Below are 25,049 nucleotides of genomic sequence, written 5' to 3'. Positions count from 1 at the left end.
AAGGAGTAAAACAAGTAACCAGAAGCCTTCTATTACAGAAGACACACATTTCTCATCAAGACCATTCTGAGAAAAATACAACTGATTTTTTTCTTGGTTCTGGTTTACTCACAAACTCAAATTCACTGCTAAGACACCATGGAAGCATCACCCTCACTTCATGCAGCCTGAATGTGCCCACTGTTTCCTAGACAGAGGATAGGTTCTACCACTGTACATTTTCCCTCCAAAAGAGAAAAAACAAAGCCTGCATCAGGTCTGCAATCTACTTCAATCAGCTCTCATGGCTGTTGCTGTACTAGCCTCCATGGTTCCAAGAGGAGTGTAAGACCACAGAATCACAGAATGGTTGGAGTTGGAAGGAATATTAAAGACCATCTAGCTCCAATTCCTCTGCCATGGGCAGGGACACCTTCCACTAGGACAGGCTGCTCAGGGCTCCATCCAGCCTTGCCTTGAACACTGCCAGGGGATGGGGCATCCACAACTTCTCTGGGCAACCTGTCCCAGTGCATCACCACACTCTGAGTAAAGACGTACAAAGCTTAAAAGAGGCCTTGCTAGAAATAGCTATTCCTCACATCTATAGTCTTAAAAAATAGTTCTCATACAAACAGGCCAGTTACCAAATTACATTGGTTGCAGAGTGGATAATAAGGCTATTTCTGGAATTGGGATAGTGCACTGACACAGCTTCTGCCACAAAAACTTATAAAATACCTTCTTTGCTGAAAAGAATTGTTTCTTGTTTGAGCTAGAAACGAGATTTGACAATGCCCTAGAGTTCTTTGGGGGTTCAGGTGTACTCCCTGGACCAGAATGAGCAGCCAAATGCTGGACTGGCACACTGCAGGTAGTCAGTCATGTGCTCTTCAGCAGAAGATGGCATGGGAGTGGAGTGAGATGTGAATCATGCAGGTGTGACTGACTGATTGGCCCTGATCCTGCCTCAGTCCTATTCTGATTGCCAGGTGAAACTGAAAAATATCTTCTTTGCTTATACTGGAAAAAAAATCAATTTTCCATGAAATCTCAGTTCTCATCTGTTAAATGGAACTGGAGGCTGGACTTTGAGTTTACAGTGCAAAAACATCTTGTATCTTGAAACAAGAGATTCCTGGAGAACCACCATTGTAATTTTTTCTGCAAGCATGTAGTCTCAGTGCTGAAAACCGCTGTATGTATGCCCACACAGCTGAAGCTTTAGAAACACATCAAATAGACTTTTTTTTTTTCCCTGATCGAACAGGCTAATAACTGCCAAGACAGTCCATCAAGATAACACATGAAAAGAGCAGCGTGTTGTGCAACTACCCCCTTCCACACCCCAACTGAAGGGGCCCATTTGATACCAACCAATGGCAGTAAGAGACCTTGCTGCCTTCTACAAGGAAGCTTGGGGAAAAGGAAGACAGACCTTTGGAGCTGGACTGAGGGCAAATAAGAGGCCCCCTTCTGTGGCTGCACATTCCTCCTGTCTTTGCTACTGTGTCCCTTATCACTAGAGCCAGATGCTAGGGGAGCACAACAGCCAGCAGCAGCAGCCAGGGACAATAGCCTAGATGTTGGGGTGTGGTGGCCAAGAGCAGCTAAAAACATCTACATAATGCAAGGTCTTGGGCATGGCTGCAAGCACCCTCAGGCCCCAGGATCTTCTGAGAGGAGAAGCAGGAAAGATGTACAGCTCCCTCCGAGCTCCAGCCCTCACGTGCATAGTGCCAGAGCCATCAGCCTGAGTCCGCCTTACGTGCAGGTGATTCGTTTTTGCTTTGTCTATTACCAAGCAGACAACAGGCTCACTTCCACCCTCACAGAGCTGTTCTTGTGAAAGGCCTTGCCTAACAACACAAAAATGATGCCAGCAAAGACAAAACATGGAGCTTTCTCTGCCAGCAGGAAGTATCCTGTATTATCTCGAATTCTTGCTCCCAATTTCTTTGTGAGATCAAAATGCTGCTTTGTGGTGCAGCCTTTTTGCTTGGTCTTCACACACAGCTCTGGGAGGTAAGAAGACATTACAAGCCATCATAGTTTTCTTACTGGGAGGACAGTCCCACAGCCCTGCTTCAGGGCAGGAAACAAGATGGAATTTGGAGATTCCTCGAAAACCAGCAGCTAACAAAAGCTATTAAATCCCACAGCTTCAGGAGCAAAGGACTATTGTGTCTCATGTTCAGGTGCCATGGGCTTACTGGATGGGCTAAGCCAGATCTCTCACTCCACAGGACTGTGAATTTATCACTAGATAGACAGAGCTTCCAACCTGTTTGCTTTTGATAGGACAACTATATCCAGTTTTACTTTCCAGCTCGTGATCTACCTCTAGCTTTGTCATTTCTGCTATTCAGTAATCATGTGCATTGTCAGGCACATGGCTCAGCGCCCTTTGGAGCCATTCTGAGCCTCAACTGGGGTACAAAGATGAATCCCCAAGTAGCCAAAAGTAGCACAAAGTACTCCTGGAAAGAGGTACAGGCATGCAGCATTCCTCTGATCTGAGCAAGGCCATTGCACCTATAACAGCTTATCAGCCAGCATCACTGTTCAGAGATACAAGGCAAGTTAAATGATCTATTTCCAGGAGATGAAGTCTTAAGCAAGGGCTAGGAGTAGAAGACTACCTCTGACATGCAGCCTCACAGAAAAAGGTTCTATGAGAACAGGAAACAGACCTCTGCTTTTATCCCACTGCCTTTCTTCAGCTTAACTCTCTCCCTTGGAGCTGCTGTTAACACCTTAGGAAAGGAAGCACAAGCCACAGCAGCCTTTTCAAAACCAGACCACAGTTGGGCACAAGTGGGCTGGAACAATTAGGTCATGCAGAAGTAAAATTTGAAGTTTAAAATTTGAAGAGAGGTCTGCTACTGTGAAGTCTGCCAGCAACAGGTAGTAGGGGAATACAGGGACCCATGGGTGATTTGAACAGAACAAGTCCTCCTTTCTGTTACTGATATAATCTGGGACTGGCTGGCAGCAGACCCTTGTACCTTAAAGTCAACAGCTCCCTTAAAGGCGCAATGAAGATGTTGTCAGTAAAGACAAACACGGAGCTTTCTCTACTAGGAGGTACCCCATATGATCCCATAAATACTTTCTCCTCTGCTGGCATTAAAAAAACCTAGAGGGAAGTGAGAGTCACATGCAGTATTCTTGATGCTGCCTTACCTATAACGGAAATACTGCAGATTAAAATTAAGATTAATAAAGTGCTCTAATGTGGTAGATCAGTAGCCTGTGAAAGCTTCAGATAGGTAAAGCTTTAAATGTGATCTTTCTAAGCAGAGCTGATCTTGCAGGAAGTTGCATGCTCAAAAAAAGTAATTCCAGTGAAACAGAGGCACTCAAGATGCTTGAGATCTGGAGCTAATACATACCAGGAAGGGATTTCTTTTCTTGGGAGAAGGGAGGGGTCAAGCAGGAAAAAAGGAATAAAGCTTACTAAGAATGTTAACAGCAGACATTATATCTAATTTCTTTGCATTCCTTCCCCCCTCCTTTTCCTCCCGTTCTTTAAAAAACAGGAGCAAACTTGTGAGTTAAGGATTCTGATCAATGCAACATGTTAGGAAAAGAGAGCAGGAGGTCAAGAGGAAATGATTAATCCTGTGCAGAAGACTGGCAGGATGGGTCCTGGAATGGCTTACCAGAACAATGCCCCCACTAATAAGCAGGTCAAAAGACCCTTACAGTGAACAGAAGCCCCAGTTACACTGTACATTAATATTCCTCCCTTTACCCAAAGTTATATTTGTGCATTAAAGCCACATTCAAAAAACCCCAAGTATTGAATTAGAAGACAGGTGAAAAGCTGTGGTGCCAGACACAAGCAGGAAATCTGAAAGATAAAGGATTACAACTTAACAAGTCAAAGCCTAAAGAGCTCCACTGTACGATGGGATTTGCAGAAGGCTTTGGTAAACTGAGGAACAAGGCAAGAGCCCTCTGCTACAGATTTCACATGACTTTTGTGTTCAACTCATGCAGTAGACCAGTGTGTCTTTGACAGAGACTACTCTTCTATTAGTGGCATAGTTTAATGTGCTGAAGAGAAAAAATAAGAGTAAATTCACTGCAGGCAACACTTTGGATCTGAAGGCGTATGTGGTTCAAGGTTTACTCCATGATGCAGCACCCAGTACAACCTCAGACCTGCATTCATGAATATGCAGCAGAGGTTTCACAAAGGCTTGAAGGCTGACCCAAGCAAACCCACCTCTTCCAGAACCACCATGCTTTCAGGCACCTTTTAGACAAGCAAGCATCAGCACCTTGTGGTGCCACCAGAGAACTGATGTGAAACTGATGTACCCTGAAAACTCGTCCATAGTCTATAAAGGATGAAGCTGCTCATCACTAAGCTCAGTTCGCTAATACAGCTTCTTGTACTGATGACGGGAAAGTGAGGGGAGTTCTACTACAGGTGTAAAAGCTGGTGCTGATGTACAAGCCAGCGGTGGGAAGGAAGTGCTGGGCAGAGAGGAGAGGGGCTGGCCTGCTCCTCCTCCCCGCACAGCAGCAGCATTGCCCTTCACTCGCTGGGGCCAGCGCAAAACCAGCGCCTGAAGGAGCCAAGTGGTGGGGAGGGAACGCCCTCCGGCAACAGCAGCAGCACCGCCGACTGCCTCTGCATCAGCAAACAGCCTCCATTTTGAGGGGCTGGAGACACTGAGCCCAGGCTGGAGGAGGTCAGACTTCAGCTTCCAGTGGTGAGGAATAAAAATCGGGAGATTGGTATTAGCGCTGACACAGTATTGTTAGTGCCCTCAGTGTTCCCCCGGTCATACACCACCCCTGTGTGCAGTTTTATCCTCCTACCCCACACCAGAGGAACAGGGCTGCACAGAGCCAAATATGGGCCAAGTGCAGGGGTTTTGCAGTGATACTAGTCCTCACAGGATATTATGAGAGAAACTCAAAATTCCTCAAAAATAAAGCAACGGCTGGTCATTAATACATTAATCTCCATCCCTATCCCTCAGCGCCCCATTTTTCTGCAGGGGAAAAGGCACAGGCTGTAAAACAGGACATGGGTTTCAAATTAGAGAGGTCTTTGGGCATGAGCAATTCATTTCAGACAGGGAACTCCACACCTCTTAAGAGAAGCCTGAAAACAAAGCTACAGCTTACTTGCAAGAGTATTTGGACTCAGAGGGCTCCACAGGTCTCTTGGCTAAAGACAAAATCTAGCTAGTTTACGTCAGCTAGTGCTAGCACTGTTAAACCCACCAGTACAGGCACAGCCTGTTCCAGTTTGTGACCTCTCTCAGGTCTGCTGAGAGCCAACAGATGTCAGGCCACTAATTTTTATTACATCAGTGAATTAAATTGGAATCCACTCCTTTAAGTCAGGAAAAAACTGAGTCAGAATTTTTAAATTCACTTTTTGCAAATCTGTTTTCATATTTAATCTAGCTTTTCACAAGGAAACACTCCTTTTAAAAGGAGTTTTAAAAGTACTCCTTTTGTTCTAGGTGTAAGCTACCCATTCTACACCAAATCCTGCAGCATGCATTAAGAGGGACTGCCTTGAGGTTAGAGACTGTCCTCAGTAATGCATCTAAGAACCACATTTCAGAGCCTTTGTTCCAGAACACAAGCTCAGAGCCAGGTAAGATTATACATCTCTGCACAGAACCACGAGTGCAGCAACACGAGGTGAGTGGAAATTAAAGCTCCAGCGAGCTGACCTGCTCCCTGTGTGCAACTCCACAGGACAACCCCGTGTGGCTGGCTCACCATGCCAAACACAAGGATGTTAAGAAGCCAAATAATTGTTATCTGAAGCTCAGTGCACGTGCTGAGTTCAGCGCAAACAACCATTTTGCTCTGCTTCCCCACACAAAAGCCAGGAAAAGTGGATTCCAAAGTTCAATCACTGTAGCTACAGAGGAAATGCTGAAATGAAACACAGTTTCACTCTACCAACATTTCCACAAAATTTAAAGGACAAGGTTCTTGGACATCCAAGTCACACCAGTAACATGCCAACTATTTAGGGTGCATCTTCTACATACTTATGGTCATGACTAAAAACATCACAGCTAGCCTTAAAATAGAGCTCCTACATAGAATTATTCACTGCAGTATCAGCCTATAAAAACGAAATGGCTAATAAGTTCCTTAACCAATAAAAGTAGTAGCAACCATTATTTAATCAAGGGATGATAGGAATTCTTAAAAGAGCAATTTCTTCTGCTATTTGTTTCTCCTCTGTTCCCTGCAGTTCATTGGAAAATGCATTTTCCAGTGTGAGGGGTGGTAAAGGCACTGCTAACCAAAAAGTTAGTACCTCCAGGCAGACACACACAGGTTGTGATGCAAAAACATCGGCATGTTCTCATGCATTAATACAGTCTCCTCCTATTTTGCGTGTAACAAGATATTGTCACAAGGGCAAATCCATTTTAGTTATGGCTGAATTTTATGAACAGGATCGAGTTGCGTGGCTTCCACCCAGCTGATGATCCTTTAAAAAACAGAACCACCGCCCCACATTTTTGTAACTCCATTCCTGACTAGCAGAGATTGTCATTGTTGCAGCCCTAATCCTGCACTCCAAAAGTATCAGATGATTCCCCCCAAAATAGGAACTACTCGGTCCTCCATCTGCCCCACAGAATTACTCTTTCCCTGACAGTCACCATCTTTTTCACCACAAAACATCAAGCCCTGCTTAGATCCAAAAATCATTTTTTAATGATGTCTCTTAAATCAAGTACAAAAGCCCAGTCTGCCATCAGTGTAAGTATTTATGGACTTGCAAACCCCCAAATTCCACTTAGAGTCGCACTATCCTTTTTGAAACTTTTCCCAATGGCTGTCTCAAAGCAAGAGCCCAGAAAGAGTTGATTTCATCAAACTGGAAGCCGTATGAGGGGAAACAGGCTTGTGAACACCACCATATTTAACTCGTTAGAATTTTGTCAAATGTTTTAGATTTTGACCATTTCAGGGAGGGAGTGGATTGAAAGATTTACCAGAAAAAGCCATGATTGATTTAAAAACAGTTTAGAGAAACAGGCAGAAGCAAGTGCAGGGCTTCCTTTCAAATTTGAAAAGAAACACATCTTGTTGTTGGCCCTCCGGTCACATTTAGTGCTGTTTTTTCTTAGGACCATCTAAACAAGACAGATGTAGCTAGTATCCAGGCAGCAGCTGAAGCCTGAGCACTAGAAAGGCTCTCTGGGGTGGGGGATGGAGGGGAAAAGAAGCAGAAGAGAAGGAGGAAGCCATTTGGCTATAAAAAGGATCTTTCTTTCCTGTTGAAATGCAATGGTAAAGAGTGTCAAAATGGCTTAAGGGTGGGGAGGTCAAACATGTTTTGAGATGTTAAAAACTCTTAAGCTTTGTCAAAAAGGCTGAAAAAAATCCTTAAGGTGGGTTTTTGTTCTTCCATGCAAAATACTTAGCCATGATAATAGCCTCCAGCAATCCTGAAATTTCCATTATCTGTTCACTTTTATCACAAATGAGCCACGACTATTCAGTTAACATTTCATCCTAATGAATCTGCCACTACAGAAACACTTCTGAAAATTACTGTTTTCCAGTAATTTTTAGATACATCATGGATTTGCCAATCCTTCCTCCCTCCAGCCTACATTTTAAAAATCCATCACTGCTGCTTATACAGTGCGACTGACTCTGCACTAAGGATGCTGGAAAACAGACACTAAATAGTATTTTTGTTAATGCTACAGCACCAGCAAAATACACCTTTAATCTGCATGCCACCAAAGCTAAACACAAGAGGGTTTTCTGCTAAGTAAAAATATTTTTAGTAACTTCTAGACTATCAAATTGCTTGTCATGTAAATCCAATAATGAAATTTCAGTCGTTCTAAACCTTGATCCATGAAGCTGGACAAGAAGGCTTAAAAAAGCTTGTGAAGTAACTTTCACCCTTTCCTATTACTACACTAAAATCTGCAAGAAGGAAGCATGAAGGCTGCACAGTGTAGTCTGATTTGCTATGGCTGCAGAAGGTCTTTAAAGCTCTGCAGCCCATTTTCTAGTTTGTACTGCAGTGATATTAGAGCCCATATCTTTCTTTTTTTTGTTTAATAAGTAATTTATTTATATGAAATAAGAGCCACTGGGGTGCTGACTGACACCCTAGGCCCCCCTCCTGTCCTACTACTAAGGAAGCCAGGCTCTTCCTTACTCTCCTTCTCAGGCCAGCCACTCTGGTTCTTGTATAAACGTCTCTCCCACAAGAGCCTCCAAACCACCATCTCAGAAGTTATATTTGAAAGTTCATTCACAGGACGTTGGATTTACACCTGCCTCATTTTTGAGATGTACATAAAACAGCACAAAGCAGCTTCCCCACCACGACCTCCCGCCCCCACACCTGAAGGGGCTGGGGTAGGGGGTGTAGGAAGGCTACCTTGGAGAAAGGGTTTTGAGATGCAACTTATGAACAGATGCTGGAAACCCAAATCCTCTATTACCATTATGGAGCTTAAGTTACACATCAAGAAATTAATTCCAGTTGCTAATATAGGAGTCAGGATGTTGTTAGCATCCTGATACTCCCACTCAACCACTGAAGTCCTCTCATGTTGTGTAAGCACCTTGTCTCTCTCTCGAGTTCCTACATTCCATTAAAACCCACTGCTTGAGGTGGAGATTGCACTAACTGATATTACAGCCCTTTGGGCTATGGGTGTCACTGCTTTGCACCAGAATTTTCTACGGGTAAAGTCCTCTGAGAAGTGGCACACCAGAGTTCTCTCTCACATGGGCAGGTTTAAGCAGTTCTTCCCAGCACTCATCGGACTGGCTTGTCAGAGTGAAAGGCAGCATTAGGGGTGTTCCTCAAGGCTCAGTTCGTTTGTGGCAGGTTAACTGGGCTGAAGAAGTCACCCTTCTCTGCATATTCTTGAGAATTAAATTCACTGCATAACCAGGCAAACGTGGCCAACAAAACACTGGATGTTTACAGAAAATGACAAAGCTGCTTACAGCAAGAAAAGGCTTTTGGGTAGAAGCATAACTTCCCTCCTAATTGGGAAGTGTTCTGGAATTAAGGTCTAACTATTATAACCCCCCACAATATAGGGAATCCTGAAGCTGCAACATTTTAAACTACGTCTCAAGTCACTTTGCTAAAACTGATATTAGAAACATTGCCAGAACCTAACACAGCCTTTTTTTCCCCCAGCTGTAGAGTTCAGCATTTGATAACACAACTTTGACCAAAATCAAATAAAGATCAGTAGAAAATAATTTGTCAATTCCCTTTCAATGGCATAAAGGCTGAATCCCTTTTGCACCAGACATTACTTTCAGATGCCAGCACTGTTGCTGAATTAGGTGGTCAGCTAATCTAGTGAGGGCAGAAGTCCATCTTAACTTAGTATATTTTTAAGGGATGCATACTGCAGTGGGACAGAGTTGAAAATCACTTGACCAAGATATACTCCATCTTTCTCTTCTGCCGGGGTAGAATCCACAATAATTAGGATCTCCATACAAAACCTCAAGTCTACAAAATGGTATATTAAGGTTTTCACTACACCACCACCTAATTATTCAGAAACACTGCAGCAGAAAACAACTCAAGAAACAACGAAGTTGTTCAGAAAGGTCAGGATGGTGAGTAGCCAAGAGGTGGCAGTGTTCCTATCCGGTAAACCGGAAAAAGGCTAATTGCTAAAAGCATTCTATTTGGGTAGGAAGTCCAGTGGCATCAAAGTGATGGACTGCAAGAGGTACAGTTTTTAAACTGCTTCTCTCCCCCTTTCAACTGCAGCCCACTTAAAACTGAATATCCTCTGCAGGCACTACAACCAGCTCCTGGTCAAAGCGATTGCCCTAAGAAGCAGTAATAGTATATTACTACAAACATTCTAATTAAGGGTAATTGAATGCATCTAGACAAGAAGATGGCAATATTATAGTGCTTTATGGCAATTATGGAGGTCTTTTTAATTGATAAAGAATTTTCAGATTTCTAATACAAACTGTAGCTTAGACTTAGCACAAAAAAAAAAAAAAAAAAAAGAAAAAAAAAAGAAAAGGAAGAGTAACTGTATAAATCAGTACTTAAATTTCACTTGGCATTTAAGCTAGCCTAAGGAAATCCCAAGACTGCCTCACCTCTGAATTTTTAACATGGTTATTGAACACTGGAAGATGAAGTTTCAGTTCACATGTTCAGTGCAAAGGTCACAAGCTCTGCAAGACCATGATCAGAAACATTCCAGGGCAGTGTTGCTTAATTCATGGCAACAGCTTTATTTAACAAAAGCACTCGAGGAATGGTTTCCCTCCGTAACTTCATATGGGATCAAACATGAAACAAGGCAGCTTACTCCAAGAAGTGGCTTCTCTGACCACATAAGAGTTGGGTGTTTTGAGAATTTGTTTTGGCTGGTTTTGTTTCTTTTTGTTTGTTAAAACTCTTCATTTACAAAGATCTTTCATTCTGAAAGCATTTCCACCTAGCTGTAGCAGAAAAAGAGGGATGGCACACATTTGGCAGGAATGTCTCCCCTGCCTGGAGAAAAACAGACACATGAAATGGGGAAAAATAACCCACACACCATGACATTCTGACTCTTTCTGATCTAGGAAAGTATCTTCCAACAACAGCCATTTGTTCCTAGTGAATGACTAGCAACAGTTTTCCTGGGCTGGACAGGGGTTTCTGAGGAGGCGTTTCCTTTCTTAGATACTATGCATAGCATTTTATATCATTTCACATCATACTGCTCAAAAACTTGTGCTATTTCTTATTAGAATATGTGTATCCAAAGCAAGTTAGTAGATTTGGAGCTGTGTCAGTCACCTTGGATTACCTTCCCTTACTACCTCCCTCCTTCAGCAAGGGACTACATAGCTGTCTGTCAAAGTATCTCTGCCAGGGGAGCCAAATGGAAAATTGCCCATCTGCATCCAAAATCTGAATCCACTAACACGGGTGTCAACTATTTCTTTACACACAGCTTAAGGAAAATTCATACCAGCAAGATTTGGAGCAAAATCATACACCACTACATATAATGAGAAAATTGTTCTTAAAGGGAGGAATAAACTGCAAGAAGCTGACAATTAGGACAGAGTTATAATGAGAGACGTTAGCATTATCCCAAATAGCTTGTCTGATTTCCATGCCCAGATAAGCCATATACAAATGTACCTGAATTATGCCATGAGGTTAACACTGTTCTCATATGCTGAGGAATAACTGGATGAAACAAACAAAATTTCCAAGATGGCATTCCACGTCAGTGAGTCTCTCACCTGCTGACAGCACATAGCATACAGTAATCTCAGCTGGGAGGTATCATTTTTATAAAATATTATTATTTTGGTCTTTGTTTTGATTTGTAACACTTCATCTTTCCAATCTATCCCCTAACTGGTGACAAGTGCTTCATGCTTCCTCCTAGGATGGTGTTAAAAGGAATTTAAAATTCAAACAATTAACACATCGATAAAAATACTGTGTTTTCCTGTAGACAAGATCATATTGAATTTCATGCACTGTATGGTCTTTTCAGTTGAGACCATGATTTTTTCCTGTTGCTTATATTAGATAACTAATATTAAAACAACGTACGACAGGACATCATCAATGCTTCCCCATGATAATTTAAAAATTTAAGTGGAAGGACACACCGTAGACCAGTTACTCTAAAATACATACTAAACAGCTTTCCCTTTTTTTTTCTGAAACAGCTGTATTGAACATTGGTGAAGACAAAACAGCAGTTCTGTGTACTGGTTCAATACATTATTCCTAGATTGATTAACTGTCAAGATTTATCTTTCATTTAGGAGAAAATAAGTTGGTCTTACTATGCTAGCCAAACCCTCATAAATACTATATAAAAATTATGTTCAAATGCATACACTGACAAATATATAATTATGACAAATGAATGGCAACAGAAAGTGTATTACTGAACAGCTGAGAGGAATGAACACTTGTTTCATGTTTACACAGTGACTTGCACTACCAAAAAACACGACATTTTAAAAGTGAGATGCTTAGTCACAAGAATGCTTTATAATGAAATGCACAACTATGGCTTTCACCAAAAATTTATTCAAAGCATCCATGTTATTCAATTTCCTTTTCAAAGTTTAAGGCAGAAGTTGGGGAAGGAAATAAGATGAAAGGGTTTGGACAAGAAAAAGGGACTTCGATATATCTTTGGTCCACACCATTGAGGTGCTTCACCTGAAGCTCCTTAGCAGCCCCTATTCTCTGCTGAATGGCATAGGCTGGCATTAAGAACAGGTGTCAGAAGTTATATCATATACAGAATAAAAATGCTATGAATTGTATTTACAAGGATGTTAATTGAAAGGCATGATTTCCGTCTATAACTGGTTGCCAAATGAGGCAGCTGAGTAACTCCTCAAAAAGTCTTTGCAGCTAAACAAGCAAATTGGAAACCAATTAAAATAAAGCTGTAAGTAGTTTAACACCCTGAATAACTTCTACACTCTAAAAATGATGGTGCTCTCTGAATAAAAATGTAAGTTAATTGCTTGCATTTGTTAATTGGTAAGGACTGAGATACAAAACTATTAGCTAAAAAGTGGCTCAAGTTGTTTTTTTTTTTTTTCTTGTTGCAGTTCATGAAAGTAAGCTCATGTTAACACCTGCACTTTTAAATTACGGTTCTCCTATTTGTTCTCACAGCGTATGAAGTTTTTTGGCATCGTTGCCAAGAGACCAAGATAGGAGCACTAGTAAAGACTATCAGTAATCACGTACTACTTTAACTCCCGTCACTGGCTCAGAGGCATAGGAAAGGAAACGACAGGACTGACACAGAAGTGTTCCAGTGAAAGAAGAGCCTCTGGATCTAAGCCAAGCCCAAGTATGCCACTACAAGCTCAAGTGGCCAGCCACAGAATCCAACTACTCCAGTCTTTGCGAAGACATGCTGACCTTACCCATATCCAAGGCAATGCCAAAGCCTCCTACAAGGGGAAATGAAATGCACACATTATGTTAATTATAACTGCAGTGCTTCAGAACTTCCAGCAAAAATCTCTCTAGTAGTTGTCTAGAAGACCTAGCTTCCTAAATGATAAAGAATTTTAATTGTTACTACAAGGTACCAACATGCACTAACCATGTATCAGTATGTAACAGCATCAAGGCGTACAACTGCTCCCTGGAATATTATTTGAAGAACAAGCCACTTAGAATGAGGGGCCCACATGTACCCCACCAGGTTCAGCAGAACACTGCCTTGGAGGCTTTCCACTTGTTTTGGTAAGAGACAAAGAAATTAGGCCAACTTCACACAGCTGCTCCTGAGGAACAGTTCAGATTCAGAGGCACTTAATGAACTACTTTTGACAAAATGCAAAGGTGGGATTATTCCACCTTTGCCAGGAAAGCAATAACATGAAGAAAAAGTCATGCTTGCTTTGACAACTCACAATTGTCTAAAACGTAGGTTTATCAAATTGTGTGCATTAGGAAGTGCATACAAACAGAGAAAGTGCACCTCAGGAGCGGCTGGAGGTTTGGAGGGGACAGCCCTCCAGCAAATTGCCAGCTACGCAGAAAAAGTCAGCTCAAGACACTTCAGTCTTTGCTTCCACTCAGCCCAGCCTGCTTAGACTGCCCACTATGAAGCTCCCTGTGAACCATCCCACCAACCACCACGCAGGGTAATTCAAGTAAGGGAGCCATGCTTCAGCAACAGAAAGCTAAGGGGCCATACATTAGTTATCTAGCAACAGGCTCAGAGCCCTTAAAAGTTAGTAAGGCTAGAAGAGCATGGGAGCTACCATAGAATATTGTCAATTAAAATACATGCTGTCTGGAATAGAGACAGAAGACAGCACATTCACACTAAGAGGGCATGTTGTTACCTTTGGGATCTCTGTCGACAGCCACTATTTATAACTCAAATCCAATTCTTAATTCTAATCTTATCAATGCTTCCATGATATCGGGGAGAGGCAGGGATGGCTACATCCACCCCCTCACTGACAATTGTGTTAAGTACAAGAGGGGAAAAAGCAAGGAGAGTATTAAATCTTACCCCCATTTCTGTTTTAGTACGTACAAGAGCAACAGTAGAAAGACTGGGACCTCAGTGTTCTAGGAATTCTTTTGTACCTCATCCTTTCCAATTCCCTAATATTTTGTTATTGTTGCTTGTTTGGTTATCTCTTTCAGGGTAGAATCCACTCCAGACCACTGCCTGATCTTTCCAGTACCAATTTCTTCATTGTGGTAATTTTGGTTTTGTTTTTCTTTTTTTCTTCCATAATCTGTCCCTCCTTTCTTCCCATCCAATATTTGCCCATTCGTTTAGAAGCCTTTAACAGAAATTGACACCAAATACATCCTATTGGGACAACTGCAACACCGTAGGCACTTCTACGGTAACTAACCAGGGAAAATTATTTTCCACTATTTCAGTCTGGTATTCAGTCAATTCAACCAAGTTCTCTTGTATCATTATCTGCACAATAGTGTCCACGACTTCCAAGCACTTCAGTGGGAGAAACAACAATTTTTATTTTCCCCTACAAATAACCACTTCTCAGAAGGGAGGCTGCTGGGTTCTCACAACAGCTTTAGCTAGCTTGCTGATCAGTCAGTCATCAATGAAAGAAAATCTGGTTTCCAATTTGCTCATCTAGCCACAAAAGCTGTGTTTGGGACACTCAGCCCACTCATTCGGCAACCGGTTTCTTAAGAGAGAAGCCATGCCTTTCTCAAGTAACATCCTTGTATGGATCAAGTATTCTTGAAATTTGAGTGACTTTGTCTAGCAGGCTGCAGACCCCCTTCACGCTCCAACTTCAATGTATTAAATCTCCAATGCCTTTGGGCACACCATATATAGCGGTGGGGGCGGGGTGTGCTGCAGGGGGCTGGAATTTAACCCTTTACCAGCACTGCTTTTAAAGGGAAAAAAATGAAGGCTTGGAGGCATGCTGCTTCTTCTTTCTATGCTCTAAGAAAGTTCTTCCTCAAAGTAGCAGACCCACTCTGCCTCACATACACATGCACTCACTAAAACATCCTGGAACTATACAGTTGCCTTCCAAAGCACAGCAAGACACAGCAGCAGCGAGACCCCAGGAGCTACCTGATGGCTCTCCCTTACACCCTCGACCCCCTGACATGGCACTATTCAAGGTTACAGAAGGCCAGCAATGAGTAACCTTGTCAGGCAACCAGTACTGACTCACTCACTGGTGCTCCACACCACCAGCCTCGACAGAACAGCATTTCCCTAGCCCCTGGTGCAGCACTAGGTTGGATTACAAAGTTTAAGGACATCCATAATGTAGACAGTTCTCAAACTTTGCTCATACCCAATATTTAAGGCTAGGGATTTTTATTTTGTACACTTAAGTGTCTGACAGTGTGAATAGCTGAGTAAAACGAATCACTGAAGTGAAAGGGGAGGGAAAAGAGGAGGATTTGAAGTTTGATAGCTGACATTTTACTCTAAATAATAGTTTGTCTTTTGTTAAGGAGAAGCAGCTGAACAAAAGGCTGGATAACATTAGTTTTTAGCATATGCCAGCCACTCTGGACAGCAAGTACCCAGACATCCAAACAGAACCACAAAACCCAAGACAACATGGGATATGGGGAAGTTACAGCAACAAGCTCCAGCACAACCATCTGAGGATCACACTGAAGTTTGATTGCTAAATTTCAGGTCCCTGCCGGCCTTTTAATCCAGCCAAACACAGCATTTGATAGTTCTGCACAGTCACAATACCATGGCTAGCAAAAGGAAATATTTACAGTAGATGGTAGTTTATAACAACATTGGCTATCCACAAAATATATGGGGTGAACATGTAATACAAGCAACCAATTGAAAAAGATCGGGTTTAGCAAACTTCACAGAACATCTTTAAATATTTTGGTTATGCTGGAGACTAACCAAAATTAGAGGGAAAAATTACAGGGAAAATGATGCAACTCAAATTCAGCTATTACCTTTAGCTCACTAAAGCACCCTTCTCCCCCACAACACAGATTCAAGCATTTGCTGTTCTCACATCCCTGGAAAGCACTGGTGTGAGAGCAGCCTTGGTGATTGCTTGTGTGATCTTAGGAGAGATAATACTGTAGTAACAAACAGGAGTAAAACATAGCTGCTGAGGTGACAGCAGTCACCTTTGGTTGGGTTAATCTGTCTACTTCAGAAATGAGTTTAAAGACAATTCACATGTTTATTCAGTCGAGGTAATTTTCTCTGTAGCATTCAAGGCATATCTCACAATCCCCAGAATTTTAAGTACTCAGCTCTCAAAAGTGACTCGAAGCCATTGCCAGTCCAACAAGTTTAGCACTTGCCTCAAGTTGCCTCCCTGCTGCTGGAAGGTAATCCATTTTCTCCAAGTCAGCACCAGTGCAGAGGCACACAGCACAAAGCATACAGAACCATAAAACGATCAGCATTTGAAGTTTCCAGTTCAAGTCTTAGTCACTTCAAAAATATTTCAACCACATATGAAGGAAACTGCTAACTAGTCATCATTCCATACAACAAGTTCACCATCTGGGGTTTTAGCAATGCATATTACACACTGAAGTGAAATAACAGGAATGGAGCTCTTATTTCTTAGAGCTGAACACGTAACTATGAATTAATTCTTGTGCCAGTATTGCACACATATCTGAGATGCCTGAACAACACAGAACATATATTCATGAGCCTCATCCGTGGGTACTGGGTTTTATTCCTTTTCATACTATGCTATACAACTAGAGCATTCAAAGCTGGCCAACATTTTTAGTTGCTAAATAAAGATCAGCAGCTATGGACTCTAACTGAAAATAATTTATTTTGTTGAAGGTTGATAGCAGAGAAAGAAACAAGAAGCTGAGAATTAAAAGAATTCAAGAAAAGAAGCACAGTACTGTCTTAGCCACGTGCAATTTCTCTTCTTTAAAATGGTAGACCAAAGAGAAAAGATAAAATAATGTCTGAGGTGACATTACGTAGTAAAGAAGTTCTTGTACTACTTGTTCAAGGTAGAAGTTGGAAGATACTATTGCTCCCATTCCTTAACATGTTTTTGTTCCATTTCTGTGACTTGATTTGGAAGCACAAGCCTTATTTGTTAGGAGGACTAAACCCATCCCATCCACAGAGTTCTCCTTCAAGCGCAGCCAGGAAAAGAAGAAAACAAGCCATGGAAGGAGCTGCAGCTGAGCCCATGAGGAGACTAAAGCTGAAACAAAGTCAATATGCCTAATATATTTTAGGATCAGGGACATCCATTCATTACATTAACCAATACTTGGATTGCCAAGCAGTAGCCAGTCCCATTCCCATCCAGTATTTCTACACTTCAATTAAAGACTTGGAATATTAGGTTAAAAGCATTAGTAAAAATGATGTACTAGATAATTATGATCCAAGATTTTATTTGTAACTGCTCTACTGAAAGTGGATTACAGCTGAGGATGATAAACCCCTTCTGTGAAATCTTATCTGTGGTAACATTAGCCTTGCATTCAGTGCATTGTTCATGCAGCTTAAGATCCGTGCTCTCAACACATCGTGATTCTTTGTCTGATGGAAAGACACCAACAGCTTTGCAGGAAGGAAGGGAGTATGGGAGGAAAACTAGGAAAAGACTGGGTCAGGACAGTATTGGAAGAGGAATGATACCTCCTTGACTTTAAAACAGAGGAACTAAGTAGTTTTCCTTTAAGGAAGCATGGTCTAGCAAGTGTGTTTACACACTCTGAAGATTTAGCTGAAAGGAGAAACTGCTACACATGATGCAAGACTTCATCACTAAATTAAAGCAAAAGTTCAGGTAGACCTCTCCCAGTTACAAGATACACTTCAAGGCATCAGTTCTAACAAACTTGTATTTAAAAAAAATTGCAGGCATACAGTAGTCTAGCTTCATGCCTATTAACTGTATGCACATCTCCAGTTGTATGTTCTCAAGAAAAGTCACTGTAACCTCAGAGGTCCGTGCTGCAGCCTGCAAGCATTAATACCCTTACACACAGCAATACTCTTGGGTTTTCAAAGACATGCTCAGAGTAAAAACGATCCATGAAAGTTGCCTGAATACCCAAGGCATTTATGCGTCTTCCAATTTTTACTCACTGGAAACTGAAGTCATGTTTAATTAAGCCAGTAGTGTAACAATATCATATTATCACCAAGAGAAAAACCTGACAACTTTGCTCTATTTACCCTGAAATGGTGAGCAGATTTCAACACCAGTCACTGCAAAGCAGGAGGGTTTGGATTCTGTCCAGTATGGTATTAAAGCTGTTTAAAACCCAAAGTTTTAATTCTCTTACTAAAGAGAATGAAAATGAAAAGACTTCTGCACGCAGGGAAGAGCCAGGAGCTAAAGATGTGATGGGGAAGAGGCATCTAAAGGGAAGGTCAGGCAGAGTAATACCAGAGGTTTAACACCTGATAGCTGAACAGTATCTGTAAGTGAAAAAATATTGTGGAAAAAAGATTATTCCCACCCCTTATCATCCTAAGGATGTTAAACCCACATTCCATAAATCACATATGAACAAAATAACTCATTACCCTGCTTTCTTCATCAGGAAAAGGTTAAAAAGGAAAGAACAACTGCCAGTATTCTAATCTGAAGCATTATCTTTAGATGGACACCTGTATGTGCATTTGATATCAGATGAGAAAAGACACAGTAAGTATGATAAATGAAGGCTGCACGAGTACAAAGAACAAAATGTAGCTTCTTACATACACTGGAAGTATGAATTTCTCTAGCTCATGTGCACATTTTTCTTTTAAGATGAAGCTCCAGCAGTCACAACACCAGCAACACAAACCGTCGCATTTTAAGACCACTGCCTCAGGATGCGCTCCTAAAAGTCTTAATCATTTTGTTAGGCAGCAAAGGCCTTAATCATTACAAAGAGAACCAGCAAGAGCCTGTACTACACACTGCAGCTCCTTATAAATGACCCTTGAACAAGAGATGCCGAGCTGGAACTCGGGCATACTCTCTCTGCAACAGCCAATGGCTTTGATGAGATGTGTTGGGAGCACCACGGAGCAAAGCTCAGCATTCGGCAGCATGGAAAACCATTACACAAAAGCAACCACCTTTAACCTACCATTCCTGTCTAACCACACTTTCCTCCTTTCCCCTCATACCAGTTCAGCTTGCAATTAAAATAAACTTATACCAGTGCTAGCAAAAGGGGAAAAGTTTTCTGTAATGTTGAGTGAGTGAAACTGGCTCACAGGAGCATCTCCTGAGTGTGCACAGACAAGCCTGGCGAGAACAGAGAAGGAAGTGAGACCCCCTATTCTCTGAGTAGCCATGACATTTTAAGACAGCTTGTGCCCTGTTGTGAAACCACAGCTTTACCCTACATTAGAGCAGCTTAGACATAAATTCAATCAGCAAATTTAGCCAAGGTACCAGGCAAATAGCTTTCAGTTCAGCTGACAGCTATGCAGTTAAATGCTTTCCCCTATACATGCACAATCCTCCAAAAATCCCATCTTTCACAATCTGTAAAACAATAAGAAGGAATGCATTTTATTTGTAATCTAAAAAGATAAGAAATCCAGGAATACATGCAACCCCAGGATTGAACATAGCAATCTGATTTTACCAAGTGCTGTCTACATGCTCCAGTACCCCATGAACCATTGCAACTCACTGATACGGCAAAAAACTTAGAAGTTTATAAATTAATCTGATCAGTTAAGAACCTGACCAAAGATAGACTTGATGCAAGGAAAAGGAAGGAATAGTGTGTCTAGGGGCAAGGAGGGAAAGAGCTTTAAAATCCCTTCTTTCAATGGAGGGAGCTGTGGTGCTAAAGGGTTTTGTCTTGTATGTCTTGGTAGCCCACAAACCACTTCTCAAATGGAATATGTAGAGCAATGAGAACTGGAAGGGTCACACACCATTAAGCTGACTGAATTTGGCAGCTCCACACTCTCCCTAGAAAGTGTTGAAGTCTGCTATTGAATGTTTTGACCATCTGCCACTGTTATCGTGAATTGGTATATTAAAACACACAAGGACCCGAGCCTCTGACATAAATGAAACCCCAATATTTAATTTGCAACTTGTGGCATTTTCAACTTTCTACAAACTCACTTGAATCCAGATAGTTTATCAATACAAGCCAAGTGTCCTACAGCTGTTCCCACATTTTCTAAGACCATGGTTTAGTTTACAGCCTATTAATACTTCCAAGAAAAGAAAAACAGAGGTGTTCTTTCACTCAGAGATGAAACAATCAAGAACATATTGACATACCAGGTAGGATGTTTGATTTAATTATGGGTAAGACTTTTAAGCATTTCCCCTGCTGCCATGATAACATGAGACAGTGAGGTTCCCAGTAGTAAATCACCAGACTGGATTTCAACAATAGCTCTTATGACAAAGAATTGGCTTTTGTTTCCCCCTTACCCCACAACAGTTTTATTCACTTTCTTTCATACACCACTGTAGTATCTGCAGGCACTGCCACCCTGAAAGCAGTGTTCAGGGTTCCATTCTCTTTTATGTTCACCAGTGCTGGAACAGTCAACATTTTCTGTTTCTGAGACTGTTACATACTTATAGCACACAAGAGGAGTCAGCAGCTCAACTGAGACCAGAATCATCTCGACCAAAAAGAGACCACACCAGACAGCCCAGTTAAGAGCTGAAATCCGCATTTCCCTGCATTAAGAGGATGAGCAACTACACTGATCTTGTCTGGCAAATGTGTATGTGTAGTCTTGTTTTGAGACTTGGAACACCCAGTAAGTAACCACCCACGGTGCTATTTCCCTTCTCACTCGAGGGAGTCTCAAAACGGAGGTGGAATGAGGGAAAATTATGGGGAAGGGACAGTGATTCCCAGAAGGAGGGGAAAGACGAGAGGAACAGGACGTAAAGTAATAAATGAGTAGCAATATTAGGATTGGAGTATCATGTTCTAGGCAAGGAGGTACAAAATAAGGGAACCAGCAACTTTTGTGCAGAAAACCCCCGGAGATGGAGTCAAACTCCTTATGACAGGGTAAGGAGGGTATGTCCTGGGGAAAGAGAACTCTGTTTAAGAGAAGTACTCTTCCAGCAGCTTGCAGACGAGATCTGTTTATGCCCAAATCTTACCTGCATGAATTACTCTGAGGGAATACCCTGCTCACCAGCTTTTCTCACATACTGAGCAGAACCAGTTTCTAACTACTAACACTGAGGTTTCAGACTATCATTCCTGCCTTGCATTTTAGGTTTGTTTTTACACTATTAGCTAAACAAAGTGCTTAAGTGATGCACTAAGTATTCTCCTGGAAGGCTGCCTTTCTACTCTCGTTCCTTTTACGAGGCTGTAAATAGCATTCTTAAACAAGCAATAACCCTCACAGTTTTGCAGCCATCCTTTCTCAGAAAAAAAAGTACACACCTCACCCATATTTTTAGCCAAAGTGATAAAGATTTAGAGGACAAACTGTTCCCAACAGACAGTCTCCCCCAAACAATGCCCCTTGAGTGAATAATAAATACTTGCAAATAGTGATCAGGCACACCCGAATTAAGGAGCCATCAAAACGCACTAATCAAGAGCAGTAGTAGATCATTAATTTGAAGAATAAAAGCCTTTCTCAACAGGAGCTGAAGGCTTGAAAACAGTTGTTTTAAAACAATTTCTAGGTCTACAGGACACAAGAACACCCAAACCAAATCCTTTAAGAGGTGTACTCTTTTCAGAGCACACTGTTTAAAGTAAAATTTACATAAAATAAATTAAGCTTTTTCAGAAGTTACTTCTAGAAAAGCCGTACAGTTTAAGCAAGGCTAGAATATCCTTGTTCCCTTTGCAATTTAAGCTTTCAAGTCCTCAAAATACCTTGGAGCTCCTACCCCAACTACTCTTTTACTAAGTGATGAAGAATACATTATATTAGAAGCTGGAAATTCTATCCTATGGCAAAAAGCCCTCATTTGTTTCGTTTTACACACTTCAAAAATAACCTTCATCCTACTGAGAACGCAAACTAGAAGCTTTCTGGTCTGTACCACAAGATCAAAGTTATATTCCAAACTGAATGCAGAAAGATGACTTTTTCTAGTGTCTTAAGAACATCATGCCTCATTTCAGTCTGGCATTCAGTATTACACAAGTATTTTAGAAAGCTCATTCTTAGGGAGATACTGAGATACCACTAAAAGCTGTAAGCAGCCCGGTTGACATAAAGCTTCTGGGCTGCCTTTTTTTTATTAAAAACTTGATTGTTTCTCAATCACACTTCATGTCCCCCAAATGTCATTTTAAGGTCTTTCTTTTTCCACTGAATTCATATGGCCTGTCCTCTGCCTCTAACAACTTTAAGAAACACAAGATGCCAGACCTTTTTAGAATTGTTTCATAGCTATAGCAACATTAGATGAGACAAAAAAAAGTCCCTGAAAACTGAAGACAAAGGCATCACCACATTTCCCTAGGCTAAATGCCTTCATGTATCAGTTAAGCAAGCATCCCACAGGAAACTCTTGTACTACCCCTGTCCTCAGGCAGGTTTCTCCCTGAAGCCCCTTGTTGTGCTGTCCAACTTCATCCTGGGAGGAAACTACTTTCAACACCGGTTACTGGAAAATTCCAGCAAAATCCCCCCGCGCTGACCCCCAGAGCAAAAGGGGAAAGTCAGCAGATCGCCATTTTCCAGCTTCAAAAGAAAAAGCAAGTTTCAAACTATCACAGCAAGAAACAATCCCAGTGAAACTTAAGACACTTTCAAGTACATGTTGAAGAAGCCACTGCCTCTTTTAAGATCTGTGAAACAATACTTAGGGTCACCAGAATCAAAACTTGCAAAGCCAAAGCGTTTTAAATTAACACCACATAAAGCAAATTCCTGTTCTTGCATCAGTAGATGTTTGCCACCACAGAAGCAGACAAAATGTAGACTAAGAGCAGTAGATGTAACTGGCATATACAAGTGTGAGTGTCTCCGCTAACTTTTTCACTACCTTTTATTTATTTATAATTAAATAATCAAAACCGTGTCCTTTTCTCAACACAGTTATCTTCCTTCCCTATTTATTCGTTTTTCTTTCTCCGGTGGGTTACACACCGAGCACGCCTCTGCAAATCCGACTCTAAAAACCAGTTTTAGTTAGCACTGGGGCTCGGGGGGGCCCCAAACTTTCTTCTCTTGCATCTCCTCGGCCCCGCCACCCCTCGGTACGCGCCCCACGAGCTCCCTCTGAGGGGGCACAGCGCCCGCAGCAGCCCAAAGACCCCGCTGCACACCCCTCACCGGCTCCGCTGGCCGCCCCCGGGGAAAGCATGCCCCGCACTTCGCGGAGGGCGCCCCCGGCTCACCTCCTCCTTCTCCTCCCGGGCGGCGGCGCGGAGCAGCGCCCGGTGGGAGCGGGGCGCGCCCGGGACGCCGCCGCCTCGCCGCACGCCCTCCCCCGGTGTGCCAGCTGCTCCCGCGCTCCGCGCCGGCCGCCGGCGGGGCGGCCCTGCCCCGTCCCCAGCGCCGCGGCCGGTCCCCGCCGCCCCCGGCAGCGAGCGATGCGGGCGGGGGCCCTCTGGCGCCGGCCGGGGGCGGGAGCGCGGCCATCCCTTCCCTCCCTCCCTGCCGCGCACCGCGCTCACCTCGTCGTCGTGGTGCTGGCAGTAGCTGGCCCGATCGGGGAAGACGGAGAGGATGTTGTACGGCGAGGCGGGGTAGGGCGGGCTGAGGGCGAGCGGCGCGGCGGGGCCGGTGGCGGCGGGGCCGGCGGCGAAGCGCTCGATGAAGTGGTCCTTGGTGAGGCGGACGCGCTGGTGCGCCCGCACGCAGTTGTCGCACAGGTGCTCCTGGCAGTCGAGGCAGCGGGAGCTGGCGGCGTTGCCCTCGTCGCAGGAGCTGCAGCGGGGCTCGCCCTGCCGGCTGTGGGGCCGCCGCAGCAGGAGCGCCGCCGACCCGCCGCCGCCGCCCGAGGAGGAGGACGACGACGACGTCGAGGAGGGCGCGGCCGAGGCGGCGGCGGCGGGCGAGGAGCCGGCGGCGCGGGACGGCCCCGGCGGCGGGCGGCCGTGGTGCCGGTTGTTGCCGCCGCCGCCCCCGCCCGACCCCGCGGCGGGGCCGGCCCCGCTGGCGCGGCCGTTCTTCTGCTCGTCGGCGGCGGCCGCCACGACGACGACGTCCAGCAGGTTGCTGAGGAGGAAGTTGGAGGAGGGCAGCGCGTCCATGCCCGAGGGCTCCGAGATCACCACCTTCTGGTCGCAGATGGGGCAGCGCAGCTTGAGCGCGTCCCCCGCGCCGGGGTGCCGCTGCGCCTCCAGGCACTGGCGGCAGAAGGCGTGCAGGCAGGGCAGGACGTGGAGCCGCCGCGGCGGGCCCCCGCAGGAGGAGCCGCCGCCGCCCCCGGAGGAGCTGGAGGTCTGCGAGGAGGACGAGGAGGTGGAGGAATTGGACGAGAGGGGAGCCGGCGAGCCGCACATCTCCTTGCACAGCGGGCAGATTTGGAAGTCGGACTCGGGAAACGAAGCCATTTGCGATGGGCCTGACTCCCCGATGTGGGGGGGGGGGAGCGGCAAAAACGTGTCTCTCCTCCCTCAACAACAACAACAACAACAACAACAAAAAAAAAAAAAAAAAAAAAAAAAAGAAAAAAAAAAGAAAGAAAAAAAAAAGCGTGGGCGGAAAAGCAGAGGCGCGGGGAGAAGGTAGTTCTGCAAGCAGCTTACGAGCAAGCTGGCATCGATCAGTCGTTTTGCCAAGTGGGATCGATGGGCCGGTTTTGCAAATACGGTGTCATCGATCCGGCGGTCTGCAGGGAGCTGGGTCCTCTCCTCGTACGTCGCTGCTGCCGGGCTGGCTGCTGCGGGGAGGGGGGAGTATTTTTGGTATCAAGGTGTAGCTGTCCCGTTCTCCCTCAGTAAATGGATCCTCTCTTCCCTCTCACGTACTTAATCCCGATACCCCGTTGCATTAGACAAATTGTATCGATTCCCCGATCGGTCAATACCTCACACAGTCTTCTCATCTCCCCCTCGGGTCAGCAGTTTGACAACGTGGTTTGGTTACTCGTCCTCTTCCTAAACGGAAAGTGCATGGGCGCCGACCGCC

The 25,049-nt window shown here is 43.7% G+C and overlaps 1 protein-coding gene across 1 annotated transcript in view; it reads right to left on the bottom strand.

Moving 5' to 3' along the window:
* TRIM71 (tripartite motif containing 71) overlaps positions 1–24,589 on the bottom strand; it is a 53,335-nt gene extending 28,746 nt beyond the window's left edge. Inside the window, exon 1 of the mRNA XM_063420572.1 lies at positions 23,591–24,589. Within this exon, the coding sequence (XP_063276642.1) occupies positions 23,591–24,472 (882 nt within the window). The 5' untranslated portion in view covers positions 24,473–24,589. The remainder of the gene's footprint in view (positions 1–23,590) is intronic.
* Between the last annotated feature and the right edge of the window lie 460 nt (positions 24,590–25,049).

The sequence above is a fragment of the Prinia subflava genome, chromosome 1, assembly GCF_021018805.1.
Source record: "Prinia subflava isolate CZ2003 ecotype Zambia chromosome 1, Cam_Psub_1.2, whole genome shotgun sequence".
NCBI classification, from domain to species: Eukaryota; Metazoa; Chordata; class Aves; order Passeriformes; family Cisticolidae; genus Prinia; species Prinia subflava.
This window is presented reverse-complemented; position numbering and strand designations above follow the sequence as displayed.